Source organism: Uranotaenia lowii, chromosome 3 (genome assembly GCF_029784155.1).
Source record: "Uranotaenia lowii strain MFRU-FL chromosome 3, ASM2978415v1, whole genome shotgun sequence".
Taxonomy (NCBI): Eukaryota; Metazoa; Arthropoda; class Insecta; order Diptera; family Culicidae; genus Uranotaenia; species Uranotaenia lowii.
Window position 1 is genome coordinate 142,130,046 of NC_073693.1, and position 23,631 is coordinate 142,153,676.

At 38.6% G+C, this 23,631-nt stretch overlaps 1 protein-coding gene across 6 annotated transcripts in view; it reads right to left on the reverse strand.

The window, feature by feature from the left end:
• LOC129756793 (uncharacterized) overlaps positions 1-23,631 on the reverse strand; it is a 77,376-nt gene that overhangs the window by 3,591 nt on the left and 50,154 nt on the right. For 3 of the 6 annotated variants that reach the window (XM_055753807.1, XM_055753806.1, XM_055753808.1), the window contains 14 exons: positions 21,222-21,404; positions 16,998-17,141; positions 16,799-16,932; positions 16,344-16,524; positions 15,649-16,278; positions 15,160-15,585; positions 14,871-15,089; positions 14,485-14,805; positions 14,242-14,424; positions 1,611-1,742; positions 1,222-1,545; positions 807-1,133; positions 515-667; positions 56-238 (listed from right to left, as the gene is read on the reverse strand). In XM_055753807.1, coding sequence (XP_055609782.1) covers positions 56-238; positions 515-667; positions 807-1,133; positions 1,222-1,545; positions 1,611-1,742; positions 14,242-14,424; positions 14,485-14,805; positions 14,871-15,089; positions 15,160-15,585; positions 15,649-16,278; positions 16,344-16,524; positions 16,799-16,932; positions 16,998-17,141; positions 21,222-21,404 — 3,540 coding nt within the window. The remainder of the gene's footprint in view (positions 1-55; positions 239-514; positions 668-806; positions 1,134-1,221; positions 1,546-1,610; positions 1,743-14,241; positions 14,425-14,484; positions 14,806-14,870; positions 15,090-15,159; positions 15,586-15,648; positions 16,279-16,343; positions 16,525-16,798; positions 16,933-16,997; positions 17,142-21,221; positions 21,405-23,631) is intronic. The other 3 variants (XM_055753810.1, XM_055753809.1, XM_055753811.1) reach the window with 1 other exon arrangement.

The window sequence follows — 23,631 nt, forward strand, 5'->3', positions numbered from 1 at the left end:
GAGTTGGTATTAGCAGTTCGTTCAAAAAAGGAATACGTCATACGTCATCTCATACCTTCAAACACATTAGGGATGTTATCTTCGAAGTAGACCAAAACGGGATACTCAGAAATGCCGTAATGTTCAGCAATGGAAAAGTCATCGGTCTTAACGAACAGAATTCCATGCCGGTCACAATCGTCATCAATATTCTCCAGTGACTCCAACACTCCCGAGCACGTTTCACAGTTGTCAGCATCTATTGGGATAACGGTACACAGAAACTGATATTAGAAAGCAGCGCAAACTCACATTATCCAAACAAGGTCCACACGGTCTAGACGGTCTAACGGTTAGAATTTCGAAAGATTGCAAAGAACCACAGCAACTGAGGCGCAATAGAAAATACAGCAGGTTGAAGGTGGAAAATTGGCGATCATTGATGGAGTGAATGGAGCAAAACTAGCTAGAGTATTTCAATATTATTTGGTATACGGGTCGTGGAATATGGCACACTGGTCCATCTTGTATATACCCTCAGATGCTGAATCGTTGTTCTCTTCAGAAACGGTTTCGTCTGCGGCTTCGGCTGATGATGGTTCGAACATTAATCCCCGGCGCTTCTCAGCAGCCTTTCGTTGCTTTCGAGCGATCTTTGAATTGCAAATTGTGCAAGTTGTACTGTTCCCTATTGGCGATGTTAGTGATAGTGCGGTAGAGATGTGAATCGTAGTGCAAGTATGTAATAGTGCATTCAGAAGTGGTGTTAAAAATTAAACAGTGCTTATCATTGTACTCAATTTTTAGTGCTTACTACTGCTACTTACAGAAATATACAGCTAACGAGCTGGAGTCTTCAATCATACTGAGCAGTTTTGAGCCCTCCAGATCCTCGATAACGTCACCGCCGGGATTTTTCTGGATCATCAACCAGTTAAGGATTTCGTCCTCACTGTTCAGATCTCCAGCATAGATGACCGGATCCTTGGCACCGAGCTTGAAGAACACGATTCCGGGCAGTGCGTACACACCGAATTCCTTCGCCATCTGCTTGTCATCGATCTTGACGAAGTTGATACCGGCTCCATCGGCCTCGTCGTCGATGTGCTCGATCTCGGCCAACACTCGAGGACACTGTTTGCAGTCGTCGCTATCTGTTGATCGAGGAGGAAAGTTTGATCGTTGTGCAACGAAATAATTAGGAAGGCGTTGAAGCTGCGCATCTTTCAACAATATACTCACAGAAGAATACAGCCAGATAGTCGGAAGCCTGTCGGATCTTGATGAACATCTTACGGTTGACCTTCTCGATGTGGTCGATCATTTCCATGTTGTGCGGGTTGGTCAGCCAGTCCAGCAGCTCCTCCTCGTCGTCGATGTCGCCGTCGTAGTTGATGGCCTTGCCCTTGCGGAAGTACGTTACGCCCGGTGGGTTCCGGAAGCCGTACTTCTTCGCCATCAGCCGATCGGAACACTTCACCATCAGGATACCGTACTCGGCCGCCTCGTCGTCGATCAGCTCGATGTGGCGCAGAATTTTCGGACTGTTTTCGTCCTCTTCCAGATCTGTGACGTTGGAGAAGAGATGTTTCCATTAGTATTTAAATGAAATTTTTCGGTGAAGATCTTACAGAAAACAACGGCCAGGAAGTCTTTGGTGTCGATGTATTCAAACAGTTCCTCCCGTTCAACTTCATCGATACTTTCGTCCGTTGTTTGTTCCTCTATCCAGTCGATGACGTCATACTCATTCAGGAGATCACCTAGGAAAAAGAAAAAAAACGGTACGATTGATGCTGCTCTGGAAACCAAGAGTGTGGAAATTGCAACATTTTACTTACATCTTGCAGTTGGCTAATTGTTTTTAATCTTATCGAAAATATCTAAGATTTTATTTTCGTAAGCTAGACAAAGATATAATAATGCACCCCAAAAGATTTCGAATAAGAAAGCAACATGGAAACTATTGGTAAAATTTAACAATTTTAGTTTTATTATTTTTTTATTGTTTTATTCTATTTCATAGTAAAGCAATAACAGTAAAAAAAATAGATTGTCCGTTTGAGAAATTTTATGCATCTCCTTCTTTGTCTGAATTAGGTCATAGTGTTTTATCGTTGTTTTGGCGGAAATGAAACCCAGCTCTGGCTTTTATTATTGTTCACCACGGGTTTTCTTTGTGTTAAAGAAATATCTCAAGTCTGTTTCCGTTGAAAGTTTGTTTCCCTTTTTTTCAAGTATTGAGCGTTCACCGTTCGTTTGTCGGTTGTTGTTGTTGTTTGTCTACAAGTGTTACTCAAAATAACTTCCAAATGATTGAAGTATTGAGATTTTTAATTCATTGTGTAACATATCCCTTTCTCTAATTACTATCGTTCAAAATTGAACAAGATAATAAAATTTCTCGCCTCTCATTTCTTTGACTGTTTGAAAAAATAACTTGAGTGTTATATCTTTACTGTTCGTTTCGATTCCTTCATTGAGTACGTTCTTCGTGGATGGACTAGCGAAAGAACGATAGGAAAAATGTGTTCAAAAACAAGTAAGGGGCTGCTGCGCGACTTTGTTCGATAGTTTTTCACAGTATGATTTACTTTTTTTGCCCTCTAAACAATTCTTCTTTGTACCAATGACATGTGAGATTTTGCATTGTGAGATGTGAGTTTATTTTTTGTTTCTTAGCTGCCGGAAGAAATACAAAATTAAGGAATGAATCGGTTGTGTGCTTTGTATCGTGTTTTAGACTGACGGACGACAGACGGAAACGATCAAATCGTATGAGTGTTGTTGGAACAGATGATTTTTGTTCTGTTATGGTATGAGTGTTACCGGCCGATTGGGGTGTTTTTAATTTTGGTAACGATCACCTTGAGTTTACGTCTAAGATTGCCTAACGAAAACGATCATGTACAGCGATTACAAATCTAATCAACATTTTTTATGTAAACGCGATCCCTCGAATATTAGTGTCCGTAGATTGCCAGGCCTAACGCTGCTACTAGCCGATTCTTACTTTTCTAAAAACGTTTGGCGCATCTTTCATCACTGTTTGTCGGGGCAGTGTGAGCTTCTCTACGTTGATTTCTAGCATCGTGTGTGTCTATAGAACTATAAACTCAATTTACGGTCGACGGCCGTAGAGATCTTTTTTACATTTTTGGTTTTAATCCTCTCTTTCTTTTTTTATTTGACGTTAGTTGCATTGCTTTGTACAAACTAGCATAGTGTGGTTCATTCTAAGTTGCCTTATTGGTGCGTTACGTGTGCGTCGCGTAATGTTAATAAAGCGGTAGACTTTCTATTGCACTTTCTATTACTTCTCTATCTAGTTAAGTTAAGAGTTACCTACTAAAATCTTAGGTTTGCAGTCAGTTTCAAGTTCCTATCGTATAGATATGCTCTAGAATAGCTAATTGCGGTGCTACTTAAAGAAAGCTCAAAATAAAACTATTCTATTTGTTCTGTTTTCTCACTATCGAATCGAAGAATAGCTAGATTTTGACTAAACTTGCTTAGTGTATCTTCTTTAGAAAAGTAAATAAATCTCTTTTGTAAATAACAAAGTTGCAGTCTATTCGAGATTATGAACAAACAGTAGTGTAGCAGTTGTGTTTAGAGTAAAAAATGTAAAAATTCTCTGCCAAACATGTGCGAGGTTTGAATACAGCAGTAGCTAGTAGTAATAGCATTAGTTGTAGTAGAATAGTGAATACACTTTGAACAGCGAGTTTCCAGTGCGTGTGCGCTTCTAGTCGCTATTTTCGTACACAGTGTGTCCCTTTGAGTATGTGTTTGCATTGTGTGCTGGTGCGTAAAACGATTCCTATTAAGCGATAATTTCTTCCCTTCATTTCTTCGGTTTGTTGTATGTATTGATTATGACTAGTCTAAAATATTTTTCGATCTACTTCTTTGAATTGTCTGCGGTTATTTGTTCATTTGCATTGCTACGGTATCATTTGGTATACTCTAATTATTATTGTGCGTACTACTGTTCTTAGAAATATTTCTCATCCTTCCATACGCGTGATAGTTTGAAATTCTAGTTTGAGGTTTTTTGTTTTGTTTTCGTTTGTTCACAGTTGTCAATTAGCAAGTCCAACCAACACAGACTCTCTAGTTGCATCTGGCAGGAGAAAAGAATAAGAAGAACAAGTTGAATGGTGACATTTGCTGAAGCGAGCCCATTGTGTGGGTTACAGGTAGAATGATTAAGAAAGATGAGATTCGCACACACAAGGATTTCTGAAAGGGGGGATCTGTGTTGTGGCTTTCCTGATTGTTTCAACAATTGTCCAGCAATGAGTGTGGTGTTGGTCACAGCTCATTGATCTAAGAGAGCATTCCTGCGTGTCTTCATGGTTTTTTGGTGTGGTTGGAGTGGTTTGATCAGGCACGTTTAGCAAGAGGTACATTCATACAGAAGATGAGTTGATGGCAAAGAATTTTGACGGATTTCTGGGGCCTGGACAGTTACTCTATGTGTTTTTTTCGTGGTTGAGCGGGATAAGACGATTTACCACCAGCCGAGTTTGCCGAACAGTCCCTCGTCCTTATCGTCATCGTCGTCGTCATCATCATCGTCGTCTTTGCCCTTCTTGGCTTTGCTCTTGCTCTTGGACTTTCCCTTGACGTTGACATCGATCTGGTTCTTAGTTTGGGCTGCTTTCTTGGCCTTTCCGGCGGCGGCAGTGGCATCGGCCACATCCGACAGCTTCTTCTCTTTGAATGCAAACTGGCTCTCGGTTTCTTCGCTGTCTCGGCGTCCAATCCTTTGGGCGGCCATCTGAGTTACGCGAGTGTTCTTCTCGATCTTGGACGGGCAGCAACGGAAGGAGTCTTCCTCCTTGGCAGTCTTTTTGTCTTTCTTCGTTACGCGACCGGCATGACCCAATCCAACGTAGAAACATTCGTCATCTGTGTGTATACAAAAAACATTTTGTCAGATTTAGTTTGGATAATGTTGAAAGATTAATTTTGTTTTTATTTTTGCTATCAATTATACAAAACTGCACTGAGCTGGTAATATGGAGGTAGCAAAACGATGGACATTCAAACTTATTGTACTTTACAGGGTTTTTCGTGTATCAAAGGGTTACTCATTTGGTTTTTACCCGGTCTTGCGAATGTTAGTACAATTCGAATTAATAATACATTCTCTACCGTATTACGCTCATTGCTTCTTGCTACACTACAAGTTCACCACAAAGCTGTAGTGATACGAGAACTCACTGACAAAAAAGTGCACAACTATAGTTAGGTTTTCAAGGCCTTTCTTTGAGTTCTCACCAAAACTGTACATGAATGTTATCGGAGAGGAATCGATAGTAAAGAAATAACACTCGCATTGGCTCTAGTTGGGAAATGTGTGCGTATGTGTTAAGTTGAACTGGGTTCTAGCAACGGCACGGAACCATAATAGTTGTTTTGCACTGAAGCAGCTAATTTATGAATTAACTGACAAAATGTTTTTTGTAAACCAAACCGAATATTTCCAAGAGTTACAACATGTTCGCTTTCGCAACGTATAGTATTCGTTTTCATTTGCTAGTGACTGTGCTTTACTAAGTAAATATAGATCAATTAACTTCTACTTGACAAACCTCCAGTAATGCACAATCGAGAGTTAATAACAAAGAGATAACGTGAGAATTTAGCAGACAAGAGACTTCGATCGCTAACGCACGTGAAAAGGTCAGAGCAATGCGGCATTGCCAGCTGCAGGAAGATTACTTTGCGCTGCATTGTTGTCGCCATTGTGTGAATACTCTCTGCCTTGACTCTCTCATTCTTCCGCCAGGAGGTGCGTGGGTCATGTTGGTATTTGGTTGGTAGTAGTAGAACAAATAGTAGTACTAGTTAATATAGAATGGGGAAGGTTGGGCTACGCGCGTAGGCTGAGAGAGGCAGCGTTCACGGCCTGGTTTTCCGATGGTTCGTTCCGATTTTCTTAGCGGCCACACGTCACACGCCAACAATGCAATCCAAAATAATCTCTTCCTTTTCCGTGCGTGATTTTCGATCTCAATGAGCACGAGCGTCGCCTAAAAATACAACTTGTCGTTAATGAATCTTTCGGTAAACACTTGTATTTCTACTGTTATTGCTGTACTAGATCGAGTATTTTGTGGTATTTAACCTTTTTTCTTATTCATTTTCTCCCAGTTTCCATCTTCGAGTCTTTAACTCGACAGTAATTCGTTCCATAGTTGGTTATAAACATTGTGTCAGCGTAAATCATAAACCATCCCGCTAGAAAAAGAATTAACCTTACAGAACGGCGAACAGTCTTTTTGAGACAATGCGGATTAGGATGATGTTGGTGCTTATTTCGCGCATGAGATGCAAACGTGATGTGGTTAGTTGAGGTAACTGTGAACGGAAACTATTGAATATGAATGACAACAAACAACGACGATCAGCCAATACATGCGAGACACGGTGTACTTGAGCACATCAATGCAGGGATTTGACAGATAGATAGAGAGTATGTTTTCAGTTTGTGGAAGCACTAGGTGGCATATGAAAATGCAGTTGTGAAGTATTTTTCATGGTCTTTCAAATTTGCGGTATTTTTATAGTACTCATGTAAAGGGTCCGCTCAAAAAGTATCGAACTGTCGGCAAATGAGGATTCAAAATGGTGTGCTGTAGATCCGGAATTGGTGTGCAGGCTTGTTTTAGACAGAATGTATATTTGTTTTTTTAAAGCTACTTTCTTAAAGCTACTTTGAAGTTCGTTTAGGTGGCTGAAGAGAATGCTATTCAGCTTCTAAAAGAATGTCAAAAAACTTTTACGCGCCGAAAAAAAATCCGGTTGACAGATTGCTCTGACAACCAGATGACAGATTGCTAGGTTGCCGGTCTATTATGGTCTGTCTCATTGATTTTAATTATATTGTTTTGATTACAAAAGCTGCCTGCGCCTAGAGAATTGAACCGCTGTTCTCTAGGTTGTAATGAAACTCATCAGCCTCTCAGCCAATCCAGCAATAGATAATTGCCACTTTTTTAATTAGTGTTTAAATTTAATGTCATTTGAGAAGATTGAATGGGTTGGTCAATATTTGGTTTGAAAGACTTTCAGTCAATAATAACAAAAATTGTCATCATCAAAAATTTATTCGAATATCTAGAAATAAATAAGAAAAAATCGAAAAACTCTTGAATTCCATTTGTAAATATCAGTAGGGGAGAGTGGGGATACTTGATCCCCTTTTCTTATTTTTACCATATCTTTTTGGAAAAATTTAGCAACTCGCCGTCTTTGACATTTTCTTATAGCTTGTAACTTCAAGTTTCTATGCTCCAAAAATTAGAACGATACTTGAACTCGTTGATGAACAAGAAGCATTTTCGTGGGAGTAAAAAAATTGCGATTTTTCTAAAGTTAGGGGAGACTTGATCCCCTATTGAAGGAGACTTGATCTTTTATTCAGGAAGCCCTAATCCTTGTATAAAAATCAATCAAAACCCCAAGATAGAATGTTAATTGACTATTTTGGTCATGTTTGTTCTCATTCCACAATTTATAGCAGACATAAGAAGAAAATTCTATAACTTTGTCTCAACGCTAATAACATTGCATACTTAAAGGCGCTATTTTTTATAATTAAGAGAAAATTAATTATTTTTGCCCTTTTCTTCAGACAATTGTTTGATAAATATTAGTTTTTGGATGAATATTAGTAATTTCGTAATCAGCAATCATAACGATCAATTCAGAAGAAGAATATGCCGTTTGGAAGGGGGATCAATTGTACCCAACTCTAGGGGATCAATTGTACCCATAATCAACATTTTAGAAAACTTTTTCTGAAAAAAGTTGAGAGTTTTCCATTGCTTTGAAAATATGACATTATGAAGTTCACTTTACGCTCGAACGATTGATACATTGGAACAAATTTTTTTTTTCATAATTTTCCCATGTAAGGAACATTTTAAATTGATGAAAAAAGATCTTCAAGTTACATTTTGTGAAATTTTTCAAACAAAGTTCAATTACTCAAACAATTATTTTGTAAAAAAAATTTAAACTACAAGCATTGTTATTTTGCTCATTTTGGCACATTTTTCTAGAACATTTGATCTTTGTAAGACATTCCAATTTCGAGATATAGCTAAGGAATCAAGTATCCCCAGGGATCAAGTATCCTCATTCTCCCCTACAGATATCAACAAAACAAATACCATGACAAAACAAGTCGCTTAGAATTCTCATATAGGTTCTTTAAAACACCTAGAGGTATCCTAACGGAGCGTTAGAAAGTGTTAAGCGAACGTTATGGACCTTCTTGAAAGAAGTTGCATTAAAAGCGCTTAGAAGTTCCGTTATCGATAATTTAACCTTTCAAAAGGCGATGGAAGTTCCTGGGTAACTTTTACGTGACAAGAGTCATCTGAAGCTCTCGTAAATAATTTTTTCAGCCAAACTTCGGAGTTTAAAAACGCGATTTTTGGTTGCTTGGGAGGAGTTTGACTATCGGTTTTTTTTATGTGAAAAACCTATGTTGAACCCTATCTAGCGTTTATCTTCTATGCATGATGAGAGTAACTTTTTAGCTGAAAGCGTCTACAATATTTCATCAGAAAACTTTGATTTTTAAGAAATTCCATCGGATAGTATTTTGGTAGAAGTCCCAAAGCTATCGATATCATGGTAGGATAAACTTATTGAACGGACCCTTTAAGAAATAATAGTTGATGTGAATATTTTTCTAACTGTGTATTTCAGTAGACTTAATTGTTTTCGCTACCTTTGTAATGTTAAGGTCGCGGTACTCCTCAGGTGAAAATGAAAATAAAAAATGTTATTCCGACAAAAACTCAAAAAAAATAAAAATTGATTTTTTTAACATTGTAGAACCTATGGGGAATAATTGAAAAATGAATTTCAAACTGGTCTCAGTGTTTAAAACCTCCTGAAAATGTTTGAACGTCCTGAATTTTCACCGCGGAAATTTTATCATTTTGAGGGAATCGAAATAAAAATATTTTTAAGAAGTTTCAATCACTGTGGCCGGTTCAGAATTCAGCTTAAAACTATTCCCCATCGATACCGCCATGTTACAATTCTGCAAGTCGCTTTTTAAGTTATTTACTTATATGATTTTTCATTTTCACCTGAGGTGTACTGCGACCTTAACCCTCATCCGTCCCTGAAATTTATACCCATTATAGTCCCTGGAGTGTCAATTCAACACTCCTGAAAAAACCAATATATCTCTTTTGTTTCTCAACCGATTTTTACAAAATTTATAGTTTTGAAAACCTCGTAATGTAGTTCAATTATTTGAAATTTGTCAATTTGTCGATATTGTTAATTTTGTCAGTTTTATCAATTTTGTCAAATTAGTGTATTTTGTCGATTTTGACATTGTCAATTTTGCCAATTTTATCGAATTTGTCAAAAAAAATTTCGATTTTGTCAATTTTATCGATTTCGTCAATTTTGCTAGTTTTATCAAACTTGTCAATTTTATTAGTTTTGTCAATTCTGTGAATATAGTGAATTTTGTCGATTTTGTCTTAGTCAATTTAGTCAATTTTGTTAGTACTTTCAATTTGTCAATTTTTGTCAGTTATGTCAATTTTGTGAATTTAGTGGATTTGGTCAATTTTAGGAATTTTGTCAATTTTGTCAATTATGTTAATTTTGTCAATTTTATCAATTTTGTCATTTTTATCAAGTTTGTCTATTTTGTCAGTTTTATCAATTTTGTCAATGTAGCCAAATTTGTCAGTTTTATCAATTTTGTCAATTAAGTGTATTTTGTCGATTTTGTCATTGTCAATTTCGCCAATCTTCTCGATTCTGTCAATTTTGTCAATTTTTTTCGATTTTTTCGATTTGTCAATTTTGATAAATTGGTCGATTTTATCAATTTTGTAAATATTTTCAGTTTTATCAATTTGGTGAATCTTGTCTATCTTGTCAATTTTGTTAGTTTTGTCAATTTTGTCAATTTTGTCGAATGTGCCATCGTCAATTTTTTCGATTATGTAAATTTTGTCAATTTGGTCGATTTTGTCAATTTGGTCCATTTTGTCAATTCTGTCAATTATGTTAATCTTATCGACTTGGTTAATTTTGTCGATTTCGTCTTTGTAAATTTTGCCAATTTTGCCAATTTTCTCGATTTTGTAAATTTTTTTACGATTTTGTCAATTTTGTGAATTTTATGAATTTTGTCATTTTTTTTTAAATTTTGTCAATTATTCAATTTTGTCAATTTCATCAGTTTTGTCAATTTTGTCAATTTTGTCAATTTTGTCAATTTTGTCAATTTTGTCAATTTTGTCGATTTTGTCAATTTTGTTAATTTGGGCAATTTTGTCAAATTTGTCAGTTTTGTCATTTTTTTTTCAATTCTGTCAATTTTGTGAATTTTGTAAATTTTGTTAATTTAGGCAATTTTGTAAGTTTTGTCAATTTTGTCAAATTAGTCAATTTTGTTAGTTTTGTCAATTTTGTGAATTTTGTCAATTTTGTTAGTTTTGTCAATTTAGTGAATTTTGTTAATTTGGGAAATTTTGTCAGTTTTATCAAATTTGTCAATTTTTCCGATGTTGTCAATTTTATCTGTTTTGACAATTTAGTGAATTTTGTCGATTTTGTCATTGTCAATTTGGCCAATTTTCTCGATTTTGTCAATTTTTATTTCATTTTGTCAAGTTTGTCAATTTAATCAATTTTGTGAATTTGGTAAATTTTGTCAATTTTGCCAGTTTTATCAATCCTATCAATTTTGTCAATGTAGTGAAATTCGTTGATTTGATCAATTTATTTGAATTTTGTCGATTTTGTCAATTTGGGGAATTTTGTCAATTTTGTCGATTTTTGTCAGTTTTATCAATCTTGTCAATTTTATGGTTTAGTGAATGTTGTCGATTATGTCATCGTGAATTTTGTCAATGTTGTTAATTTTGTCGATTTTGTCAATTTTGTTATTTTTTTCAATTTTGTCAGTTTTATTAATCTTGTCAATTAATGTCAATTAATGAATTTTGTCGATTTTGTCAACGTCAATTTTGTAAATGCTGCCAATTTTCTCGATTTTGTCAATTTTCTCGATTTTGTCAATTTTCTCGATTTCGTCAATTTTATGAATTTTGTCAATTTACATGATTTTGTCAACTAAGTCAATTTTGTCAAATCAATGAACTATGTCAAGTTTGTCCATTTCGTCAAATTGGTCTATTTAGTCATTTTTTTTTTTCAATTTACAATTTACCTATAATTTAAGTTTTATTAATACTTTCAAGTTCCAAAACAAGTCTTAATGATCATCTATTCAGCTTCCACAAAATCGTAAAATGAGCAAATAATTCTCTACTATCTCAATTGCAACCTTGGCCTTCTTTTGTTTATTTACTATGTTCAGTAAATTGCTCAATTACTTCTTTCCTACATTTGCTACATAAATCGCTTCAGAATGGTCACTCGAGTTCCAAATTTTTAAAAATTAAAAAAAAAACTTGCCCGGCTTGGGGATCGAACTCCGACCTTTGTGGTGAGAATCGAACACGCTAGCACAAGACCTCGCAAAGATGTTGTTCCAACGGAAACTAAAACTCGAAGTGGTGATGTGATTTATAAAGCACCTCAACGCACTTTTTATGACTTTGTAAATCCCGTTTTGAGCACTTTTGTGACTCAACGTACATATAAATCACTTTTGCAACTTTCAAGTTAATTAATGAGTACATAAAGTTCACTCAAGGGAATTGGGCAGTTTATTCTCTTCAGCCATTATGTAACTTTCAAAGCCTTTATTCAAGTAAATATGTGACATTTGATTGCTTGAATAGTGTCTGAAAAAAACATATTTTATTTAAATTACGAGGTTTCCAAAACTATAAATTTTATAAAAATCAGTTTAGTAACAAGCGGTTTTAAGCGAGGAGTGTCCGATTGACACTCAAGGTCTGATTAGGGATTTTTTTCCTGTGCTTTTGGGGTGCGTCTATAAATAAAGTAATGATGCAAAATTGAAGAATCCAAGAATTCATTAAGGGTCCCCGAAGAAATTGTTTTAATTGGATGCATCCGAATAAAGTTACAAGCCGCCAAACTTCCAATAGTGTCATATTGACACTCAAGAGCGGATTAAGGTTAAAAATGGAACAAAATAAGAAAAACTGATAACCAATAATACAAATTATTTGTAAAACAGATGGCACTGTTCAGGAAATCTATAAAATTCCATTTTCTGGAACGTTTTGTTAAGTGAATTTAAGTCGAACATCTCTTACGTGTTCCATATTTATAACTTTGGATTTTATAATTCCACCAAATTTAAATAAGAAATTTAAAGATACCCCGCATATAAAAACATTGAAACGGAAGAAGAAATAGTGGCTTAGTTGTAGTCAAATCAAGCAAATTATTTACAAGAAAGTAGCAGAGAGAGCAAGTAAAGAGAAAAACTTTGAGTTGCACAGTAGGTGTTCGTATGCGCATCGAAGGTGCTCCAATACGTTATTGCAGGGAAGAATAATGCGCTAGGAAGTAGCGAAGGTACCTTCGTCATCGGATTTCCTTTTTTCGGGCTTGGGTTTAGCCGTTGCGTCGACTTTCTCTTGCTTTGAAGCGGTTTTGCTCGAAGACTTAGCCGGCACCGGAGTTGGTGCGGCTGGCTTCGCTTTTGGAGCAGATTTAGCGATGAGCTTTGTGTTCGAGGTTTCTAACTTGCTAGTGCTGGATGTGGTGGTTTTGATTGTGGGTTTACTTGGTTTGTCAGTTACACTTGTGGTGGTGGTGGTGGTTTGAATCTTGGGAATTGGTTTCAATTTACTTGATATGGGTTTTCGCTTTTCGATTCGGTCGCCTTTTTCTCTATGATCGGGAACTTCTTTGGAGGGTTTGGACTTGACGGGTTTCGGTAATTTATTATCTGGAAAAACGGTTTATTGAGTTTGTATCATTCGGGGTACAAGGGTATCGTTTGTTTGATTGACATGTTGATGGGGATTGATCTACGTGGGTCAACAATTAAGGCAACGTTGTTGAGATTTCGAAATATTTCGAGTAGAATCCGAGCGACTAAGCTATTTATATGCTTGCACTATACTAGATAGAAGTTTTGCAGAAATATTAACACGGCGAAGGGAAGAGAGATGGTTAAGAAGAAAGGTACTAAAAGAAAGGAAGCCTACAGACTACAACCTTGCTGTTGCCACGTGCATCCACGTGATCTGAACGCTAGTTCGTTGAAGAGTGAGAACAACCATTATTTTGTACGATGTAGACGGCAGCCATCGATCATCATCATCATCATTCGTATACGACCAATTGAGGGATGCAGGTGCGTGCACGTGATCCTACGACAAGACAATCTAGCTTGGTGCGCTGATTACTGTTGGAAGGAGAGGCATCTACGTGGCGTATTCGCAAGTACACATTAAAAGCTAACAACAGTGTTTACAGGCTGTCTACCATCTTCTTCATTCGTCTGCGCAGGTCGGGTTTACCTAGTGGCTTGGGATAGTTCAGTAGATTGGGCGGGGTTCCGGGTGGAGGTTTCAGGATAGACTTTTCCGGCACACCGGACCGGGCTCGAGCTTCCGCTTGAAGGCGGGCTATGCGGGCTTCTTCTTCGGGATCGGAGAATTTGACCATCTTGCGTTCTTTCTTCCGACCGCTGTACTTGAGATGGATATCGTACTTTTCTGGGTTTTTGTTTGGTTTATTTATTAATTTGGAATGGATTCGTTTATTGGAATGGTCGAAAAATGTTTCATTTGATTGATGTCAATATGAAAGAAACAGAGAAGAAGCATTTGAAGCATCGGAGTGTAGTTGGATGATAGGTTGATTGAATCGAGGAAATTAAAATACTTAATCCGATATGAACAAAACTCAACGATGGAAGGATGAGTGAAGAAGCTAAATGAGATCAAGAAATGGTCGTTCAGTAGGGTAGAAGAATAGAATTTCCTGGTTGCACAGTCAAGGGATATTTTGAGGTTTTTTGATCCAAAACTAACAATCATGGACCAATCAAGTGCGAAAAAGGGTAAACGTATTGATTCAACTTAAATTAAAAAAAAAAACATTTAAACCTTAAGGAACTCTTACTTTTGTGATCAATTAGCCACTGCAAGATGCGCTTTTCGTTTTTCAGATTACCTAATTTGTATGGGAAAAGAGAAGAAAACACGCATTAAGTGTTACTTTTTCTGATAAACACATGACCAGTTGTTCTGGTATTTGTGTCGAAAGAAACCGCATCCTTATTGGCTAAAAATTATTTACTCATACCATCATACATAATCGGGACACCAGTCTCGTAGTAGACCAAAGCTGGGAACGAGAAGATTCCGATCTCATGGGCAAGTTTCTCGTCATTAGCCTTGACGAACTGAATGTTGTGTTTGTCGGTATCATCATCGATGGTTTCCAACTTTTCCAAGATCTTCGGGCAAGTTTCGCAATCATCATCGTCTGTGAAGTACAGTTATTTTAAAAACGATTTCATAAGTTAATCGCTAAAACCACACTTACAGAACAACACGGCAAGATGCTCAATCTCGTTGACCAGAACCTGAAGGGTCTTGCGGTCAACCGATTCAATCACTTCCGGTTTGGTTTCGTACTGCTCCAAAACCCATTCCAAGATTTCCTCCTCGTTCATCAGATCGCCACCGTAGATGGTGCGGAACTTCTTGCGGTAGAACACGAGCGCTGGCAGATCCTCCAGATCATACTCCTTATCGACCTCCTCGTCCGAGGTCTTGACAAAGTTGATGTCCTTCTCCTCGCACTCGTCATCGATGTTCTCCAGCTCAGCGATGATCTTCTGCGACTTCTTGTCTTCGTCGTGATCTGTGAACCGAGAAGCAAGTTAAGAAACTTTCGAACCGAAAAAAATGATTATCCTACAAACTCACAGAAGAAGACAACAATGTGGTCATTTTCCGACAGGATGCGCTCCAGCATCTTCTGATTGACCTCTTCGATCTTTCCGGGAATCTCTAGAGTTTCCTCATCGGTCAACCAAGTCAACACCTCATCTTCGTCGTTCAAATCACCAGAAAAGATCAGAGGATCCTTGTTTCGGAAGAATACCAGAGCGGGCAATGTCTTGATGTTGAACTTCTTGGCAGTAGCTGGCGATTTAATAAAAAAATAACATATCAAAATAAAGATATTCCCTTTAATTTTTTCCGCGATCTTTACCAGTGTCCTCAGTGGTGACGAAAATGATTCCGGCTTCATCCAACTCATCGTCGATGTTTTCCAGGTCATCCAGGATCTTGTCGCACTTCTCGCCTTCCTCGCAAGAGCCGCTGAAGTAAACGCACACGTACTCGTGATCTTCAATCAAATCCTGCAAGATCTCATCGGTGACTTCCTCAATGGTGGCAGAGTACTTCTGCAGCTTCAACCATTCCAGAACTTCTTCCTCATTCATCAGGTCACCCTCATAAATGGCGGGGATTTCATTTTCGAAGTACACCAGAGCCGGCAAGTGGTCCAGACCGTACTCACGGGCTTCTTCGGCATTGTCCAATCGGGCAATGATGATATCTTCCTTCTCCAGTTCATCGTCAATGTTCTCCAGCTCGTTCAATACGCGAATATCCTGCTTGTCGTCCTTATCGTCTGTAACGAAACCGCAACAAAACTTACACATATTTCTTCAAATTTCAACATTTTAGTACTCACAGAAAATAATAGCAACATGCTCGTAGGTTTGCATCAGCTTGTCCTTGATTTCATCGGTAATTTCTGGGATTTCCGAGTGTCTCTTCTGGTGCACCAACCAGCCCAAAAGTTCCTCTTCCTTCATCAAGTCACCCTCATAGATGTGTGGAATGCCGTTTTCGAAGAGAACCATAGTGGGCAGCTCCTCGATACCCCACTCCGTAGCTTCGTGTTCATCGTCAATCTTGACGAAGGCAATATCATTCTGGTCGCACTCGTCGTCAATGTTTTCCAGCTCGGCCAGCACCTTCTGGGAGGCCTTCTCTTCCTTGTCGTAGAACAGAACCGCGACGTGTTCCATCTTCTCGATGATCATGTCCAGCATCTCATCGGTAACGTCTTCGATCTCGTCCGAGCTGGTCTGACGCTCGAGCCACTCCAGAACCTCCTCTTCGGTCTCCAGATCTCCTTCGAATACGGTCGGCACACCTTGCTCGAAGTAGACCAACTTCGGGAACTTGGTAACACCGTAGTCCTTGGCCTCCTCGGTGTCGTCCATCTTGACGAAATTGATTCCCAAGTTGTCACACTCATCGTCGATGTTTTCCAGTTCGTCCAGGATCTTGTCCGATTTCTTATCGTTGTTATCGTCTGTAAAAAGGTGAGGATTGTTGTTAAACCAATTGACATAGCGACAATGAAGAGGATCAACTTACAGAACAAAACGGCAACCGATTTGCCCTGCTTGATCAATTTGTCCAACATTTCGTCGGTGACATCCTCGATTTCGTCCTTCTCCAGCTGCGACAACAGCCACTGCAGGATCTGTTCCTCATCGCTGAGGTCATCGTCGTACACGTTGGGAACTTCATTCTCAAAGTAGACAATAGCTGGGATCTAGAATGATTTGAAAATTTACCAAAACCATTAACTTGTGAAAGCAAATTAAAATGCGGCAATAGTATGGTGGCTATGTGTGTAAGTAATATCTAGCTATAACTGCCACCGAATTCATGTCAACAGTCGCACGTTTACCAAATATCTGTGGCAAAAAGATAAAATTAGACCGAAAGCGCAACAAGTGCGCGAAATTGGATGGGCATTGAAGTGCACTTGGTTTTGCTCACCGCATTACAATTAGGTACGCTAACTAATGGCCGGCTGCACCTACCTCATCGATGCCGTACTCCTTCGACACTTTAGCGTCATCGATCTTGACGAACTGGATTCCCTGCTTGGCGCAGTCGTCGTCGATGTTTTCCAACTCGTGCAGCACATTCTCCGACTCATCGTCACCTTCGTCGTCTGAAGATGAACAAATCATATTATTATTCCACAAAAACCAATAACTTTCCGAATGATAAACTTACAGAACAAAACAACAAGATTGTCGATGTTGGCAATCAGAGTTTTCAGCGTTTTGGCGTTCACCTCTTCGATGATGTCCTCTTCGTCGCCAGTGGCCTTGTTTTCGACGAGCCACTCGAGGACATCCTCCTCGCGTTGAAGTTCATCTGCGAAACACAAACAAAATCATGATCATTTTATTAGGGAACAAGGAGAGGTGGATTTCTGCATGACTCGGTTCTTAACTGGTCATGGATGTTTCATGCAGTACCCCCATCGGTTTTGACATGCGGCCACACCATTCTACCCAACCTGCGGTGACACAGTTGAGACGCCAGAGCACGTAGTGTTCAACTGTCCGAGGTTCGAAGTTGTACGCATTAACATGCTTGCCGCCTGTGGACCAGACACGACAGCCGACAACATTGTGCAGAGGATGCCAATACTGCGTGGTCAGCGATGGGTTCACCCAGATGATGACTGCCCTGCAGAGGAGTTGGACCGGCACCAGTCTGCGACCTAGCAGTAAAGCATACAAAGATAAGACTTTACCTTCTGCGTTCTGCTTGGTACGTCGCGTGCGTGTGTGAGATACTTCACCCGTTAACGTCTCGGAATATCCTCGTAGAATGCGCTCCCTACGACGGAAGCTGCAGTGATAAGACTTGACCATCTTCGTCGTCGAACTCGTAGGGAGAAGAGTATTCACGCTACGAAATACTCTCGGATAGAGAGACTTCACGTCGTCAGCGGATGAGTCACTCGAGTCGGTGTAGGATGACGTCTTCACTGAGAATCATCTGAGTAGTTTCTTAAAGCACTGGACGTGTGCTGTGACAGGCGCGTGTCCAGGATAAGCTGCTCTCGATCGACACACGAACGAACAAAGAGAAGGATTCGAGCCAAACCATACGGAGCCAAGACCTCAAGTCGTTAGAGGAGAGGTCATTGGTCTCTAGAAGTGCTTCGAACAGAGACGGAGCGCACGATAGTCGTGGTAACCAAGGCAGTCTCGAGTAACGAGTAAAGGCCGGACCTCAAGTCGTCAGAGAAGAGGTTCTTAGTCTTGAATCATAACAAGAGGAAGCCAAGTAAGCCGATAAGCGCAAATACACGGACTTGATCTCCCATCACGGATACAGCCTTCGTTGCAGGTCCGGATGAGAATTATGGCCAGAGTGCATAGTTTCTAGACGCAACCAATTGCACCCATGGACCCACAGTAGCATACTGGGGAGACGCGGTGGCTCGCCGTGCCTTGGAATGCAATCCGTAAAAAGGATTTACCTCCTGCGTGATCAACTAATCAAAAAATACTTCATGGGTCAGTTGTGTTAACGATTTCTATCGCTAATGTTAAGAGCTTGTCTCTTCATACACTTCGGCTGTGAAAGCCAGAGGCACATCTAGGACGGTACAACCCCCAGTGTTTCTTTTGATCTTATTTCCGGGAAATAAACAAATAAGGGACTGACATAGTCAGAGAATTTAAATATCAGTACTAAGAAAATTAATCATTAAAGTGGCGGCTGTGTTCCATCTCAGTAACAACCTAACAAGTCCTAGACTGAACATACTGTGAATGCTAATCCCTATTAGTCTAAGCCTCGTCAAGGTGCATTCCAATTATGTGCAAGACCGCCTGAAGGATTAGCCAAGGAAACTTTAGGTAAAACTAGTTCCGATATGTAAATTGATTGATCTTCACCTCTTCAGGGTGTTCGGCTGATCTTCACCAGGGAAGTTCGGCAATTACCGGTGTTTCCGGCCCAGACCTTCAACGATGCAGATTTCTGTCGCCAATACGTTTGCACAGGTTTGTAATATTTCTGGCAACCAAAATCTGTAGTTCTGTTTTTTCACAGAACGCTGTACGGCAAAGAGTTTATTGGTCGAAAACACAAAATACCGGAATTCAGGTCGGATCAGCTGCGCCTTTGCTCTTTTTATCCGTCCTTGATCTTGAAACCTTTGGATCTCGTAAGCCTTGGTCTAAAGTTGATGAACTTTCAGGATTCGACAGCGGTTTTGATCCGGTGTAATAAAATCTACGTCGAAGAATTCTCTCAGAGCGCATCATGATGATCATCACCATGATAGGTGTGGCCTCGGTAGCATGACGACCCCCACCATATTATTTTAGGTAGGGGAGATAAGGGCATAATGGCCACCTTAAGGAAAACACTTATTTAACCGTAGAAATTAGCTATAATATGGAGGTTACATTATTGTTTCGTGTTCAGACACTTGAAAAGCCTATTTCCTAACGGGCTGAAACTTGAAAAGCTAGATGAAAACGTTAAAAAATGCATTTTAAAAAAAATTGCCAAAAGCTGAAAACCAGCCACTGTAGGGGTATAATGAGAACCTCCCCCTGGGGCAGTATAAGCACCTATTAATTAGCAGCGAATTCAACTCGATGAAGTCAGGTGAGTCGTAGACTCGTAGCAATAACAAAATAAGCTAGGTCTGTTTGTAGAATACAAACAATTCACACACGCTCATACGTTATGTTTCTGGTGCTTTGTTTGGCGGATGATGCTACTAGCCGTATAATGTAACAATCGAAAAAATCGATCATTAAGTAAATGGAAAAAATCACCTCGAACAGAAATCGAGCTCTAGTCTTTTGATTACCTTTACGACACCTTATCAATAGGCTAAATCATTGGATGTAAACTAGTCAAGTTATGGCTCTATAAATCAATTTTAAATCGCTGATAGATTCTACGGCAGAAAATGCTGGTCGTGCCTTGATCAATGGTGCTCTATATGCCCCGAGTCAACAAATTTAAGTAAAAACGTGTATTAAAATTGATAAACGTGAAAAATCAAAAATTTAATGATGGTAAAAATTGAGAAACAATGCAATGCGTACATTACAGATCAAGATGATTTTTATATCATAAGAGCTTATTTCGTGATGCTCAAAAATTACAATATTTCGTTGCTGAAGAACCTAGCTGAATTTTATTAAATATCTCTGTAAAGATGATAAGGAGATTCCTGTTTTTGTGAAAAATTAATGCTATAGGAAGTACGAAACAAATCCTCATGAAAATTTGTTTGAGAAAATACGTATTTTTGTAGAAAAGAGAAGTGCTTATTATGCCCTGGGTGCTTGTTATGCCCTTATCTCCCCTATTTCTGATCCCCAGGTATATTTCAATTGCAAGGCTAAATTTAAAAAATGTTTACATCTTTATTGGACAGGTCGAGAAATATGCCTATCTGACGTTTTCAAGCCTGGAACTGGACAATCAAAGCACTACGTTACAGTTCAAGGGTCATTTTTCCGAAAAAAATTTGTTTGAAAAATTAACAAATATATCCTCTGACAGCTTTAGACATTATTTTTACAAAGTGACAAGGTGTCATCTAATTTGGTTTTGTATGTTTCGTAATAATCACTGTTATTGTTATGTATCAGTTCGATTGCCGTAAAATACAAGAATCTGGAGAAAATTTCTACCACAGAGGGGTTCGAGAAAGCACTTTCCAGCATAAGTAGCGTGCGAGGTGATTCAGTTGCCAAAAGGCTTGGAAAAACATGTAATGGGATGCAGATTGCAATGATTTGCCACTGACCAAAAATTATTGGTTGGTCGGTGAAGCGCTTCAGAATCGCGCCCGAGAGATTGGTAGAGAAGCAGCGCTGCTTCAATTGTTAGGTTTTCGGATATCTGTCCGCTCTCAGAGCTGTTGGAGTTGCGATGAAGAAAGTTGCTTCGTCCAAAACTGCAAAAACATCATCCTGCAAGTAGCCGAACGACAAGGGCGACTTAACAGGTGACGTGAACTGTTCGGCAAACAAACAAGCAAAGGCAGACCTGTGAAATTGGAAGTGATTTAGCTAAATTCCATAGCTAGGAAGCACAGCTAACCAAAGATGACAAGGAATTTCTTACGGGCCATCTTCAGAAGAGAACAAAAAGGGGAGTTTTTAACACTATCCAAGATAAACTTTCTAATAAGCTGACAGCAGGGAGCTCAATAGTCAATAGTTAAGCAGAACCTTAAGAAGACCCAAAAACTGTTAGCAGTGAGAAGCAGATCAAAGCAAACTGGCGTTCTGCGGCGAAGAAAGTGGATAAAGTGACTGTACAAAATCTAATGGCAGGCGTCAAACGAAAGGCCAATTTGAACTAGGTCGACCGGAATCTTAACTGAGTATTTTTTCCGTCTTTTATACATACTGAACTTCAAAACGAAAGATACTTTGATTTTAAATATATTTTTCAACTTACCCTCGTAGACGATCGGCGTCTGGTGCCGGTAGTAGACCAGCTTGGGCAGCTCGCCCAGGTTGTACTCGTCGGCCAGTTCCTCGTCGTGGATCTTGACGAAGCCGATGTCCAGCTCGTCCGCCTCGTCATCGATGTTCTCCAGCTCCTGAAGGGCCTTGATACATTTCTTGCACTCGGGCTTGTCTGTACGTTTTGGTTGGTTGAAAAAAGGAATGAAATGCATTAGATTAATGTGTTGGATTATCGTGCAGCGATTTGATGTAGTTCTGGTTTTACCTGTGTTGGTTAATTATTTTAAGAAAAAATTTCCATCAATCCAATCTTGTTAATAAGATGTTCAATAAGGTGAAAACAGTGAGAAAAAGCGGCATTTCAATAGCATACATTCATACTTTTAACATGGTGCAGTCAATTGACAGTTAGTTTCATGTGTAATTCTTTCAAAAATTAGAAATTTGGGTTTCCAATTGTTTTCCTGGTATTGTCGTCTACCCAATTTTGGTCAAGGTAATGTAGCATCAATGTTGTCAATCTACTGGCATCGAATGCAAGCGGGCGATGTGAATATGGATAGACATGGGAAAACGTGTCATTGAGGAAGTAAACGGCGGCCCCTTCAGCAATCCATTGGATATTTTGGCCCATGATCATCGTATTTGTGCGAGATGACGGGTACTGGTAACTCTAAAAATAAAACATCTAATGTGATGTAATTTAGCAGTGTGCAAAGCGTTTTCGTTTGGATGAAGGTTTAGATGGGTTCTTTTTACCATCGTGCTCGCCTCCCTTCAGTCAGTGTGATGCGAGTGTGAGTTGAATGACAAGCCCCAGATTCGCATTGGATGAGGATGCAGCGTGAAAAAATTCCCTGCCAACAGGTAGTTTCCCATAAGCTTGGGAACTGAGTTTTCTCAATAGTGAGAGTAACCGTCTCCAATTTTAGCAGATCCTTTACCAGTAGGTTTTTCTTACAAAAAGTTTAATAAGCAATTTATCGCGATATCAACAACAATAAAAACATAATTGTCCGGTCGTCAATTCCCTGAAGACTACACATGTCTCTAGAATGAGCACGATTTCTATTGGATTATGGGCGAAAAACTTTGAATTAAAACTGCTCGTTGATTTATTAATATACGTTTTTAACGGTAGGGATTTCACACGGAAAGAAGTAAAACAATGCCGATGGGATTTTGTTTCAGAAGAAAAGACAGGAAATATTACTAAAGCGCGTAAAAATAGATTTCGCTCATTAAAAGTGAACCGTTTAAGACGAAGATGACGACGACGACGTCGTTAACGGACGATCTCGAAAATTAAGACTTAACGGATTAGAATCTCCTGAGCTCTCAGATACAGCTTCATATAGTATTTCCTACTGAATCACGTTTAGTTTTCCCTAAGTCTATCGTATGTCTCAATTGGGTTAGCTCCTAGTGTTTTTTGATCATGATTTGAACAAATCTTTTTAACACTCATTTTAATGAACTTTTCAGAATTTCGCCCTGTTGGAAGCTGTAAAAGTAAGCCATCCACATTTTGCCGATTTGCTCCGAGGTGCCGTTTTTATTTGCTCCGCAGGTCAGAAATAACAAACACTTGGGTCGCAATATTTTTTTCTCTTCATTTTGTTTGCTTGTGTAAGATTTTTTTTTACCGGGTTGAACAGTTGCAATTTCATGTTCGTTTTTTCTTCTGTTTGGTACGAGTATATTAACGTTGAATAAATATCTATATTGACTGAGTCTACATAGGAAGAGTAAGTTTAAAAATGAATCGATTATGCGAGGATGTAAAATTCAAAATTTGAACAACCTTTACATTCGAAAAAAGCATCGGATTTTCCCATAGATCAATATGTTATTTTCAATATTCTATTTGAAAAATTGTATCTGTATATTTTAAAGCTTAACCCAAAAAAAGGACAGTGGGGGTAACCTTTTCATTTACAGTACATATTTGAAATCCGAAAGCGTAAACTCATTGACCATCTTCCAAAGCACCTCTGGGCCAATTTTCACATCGAATCGAAAGAAAAAAACTTAAAAAAAAATTTCACATCAAATCATATCCACAGATTTTAAATCGTTTGAGCTTTCAAAAAAAACCTTCCACGATTATTTTTATAAAACTGGCTCAAAAAATTTCGTTTTGAAGGCATAAATAAAACAAATTTACAACACATTTCGTTTTTTTCGTTTGATTTACCAAATAAAGTGAAAAGATCCGCATTTTTCACTAAAATCCGGGCAACTAGGCCGAGCCGGACTGTTCCCAAATATTGCATAAAATATCCGGGCAAACCCGGATAAAACCGGCAATCTGGCAACCTTAATCTAGCTTTATGTTCAATTTATTAAATAGTTAGCATCATTTTAAAAAGAACTTTAACTTTAAAATAAAGGCTTGT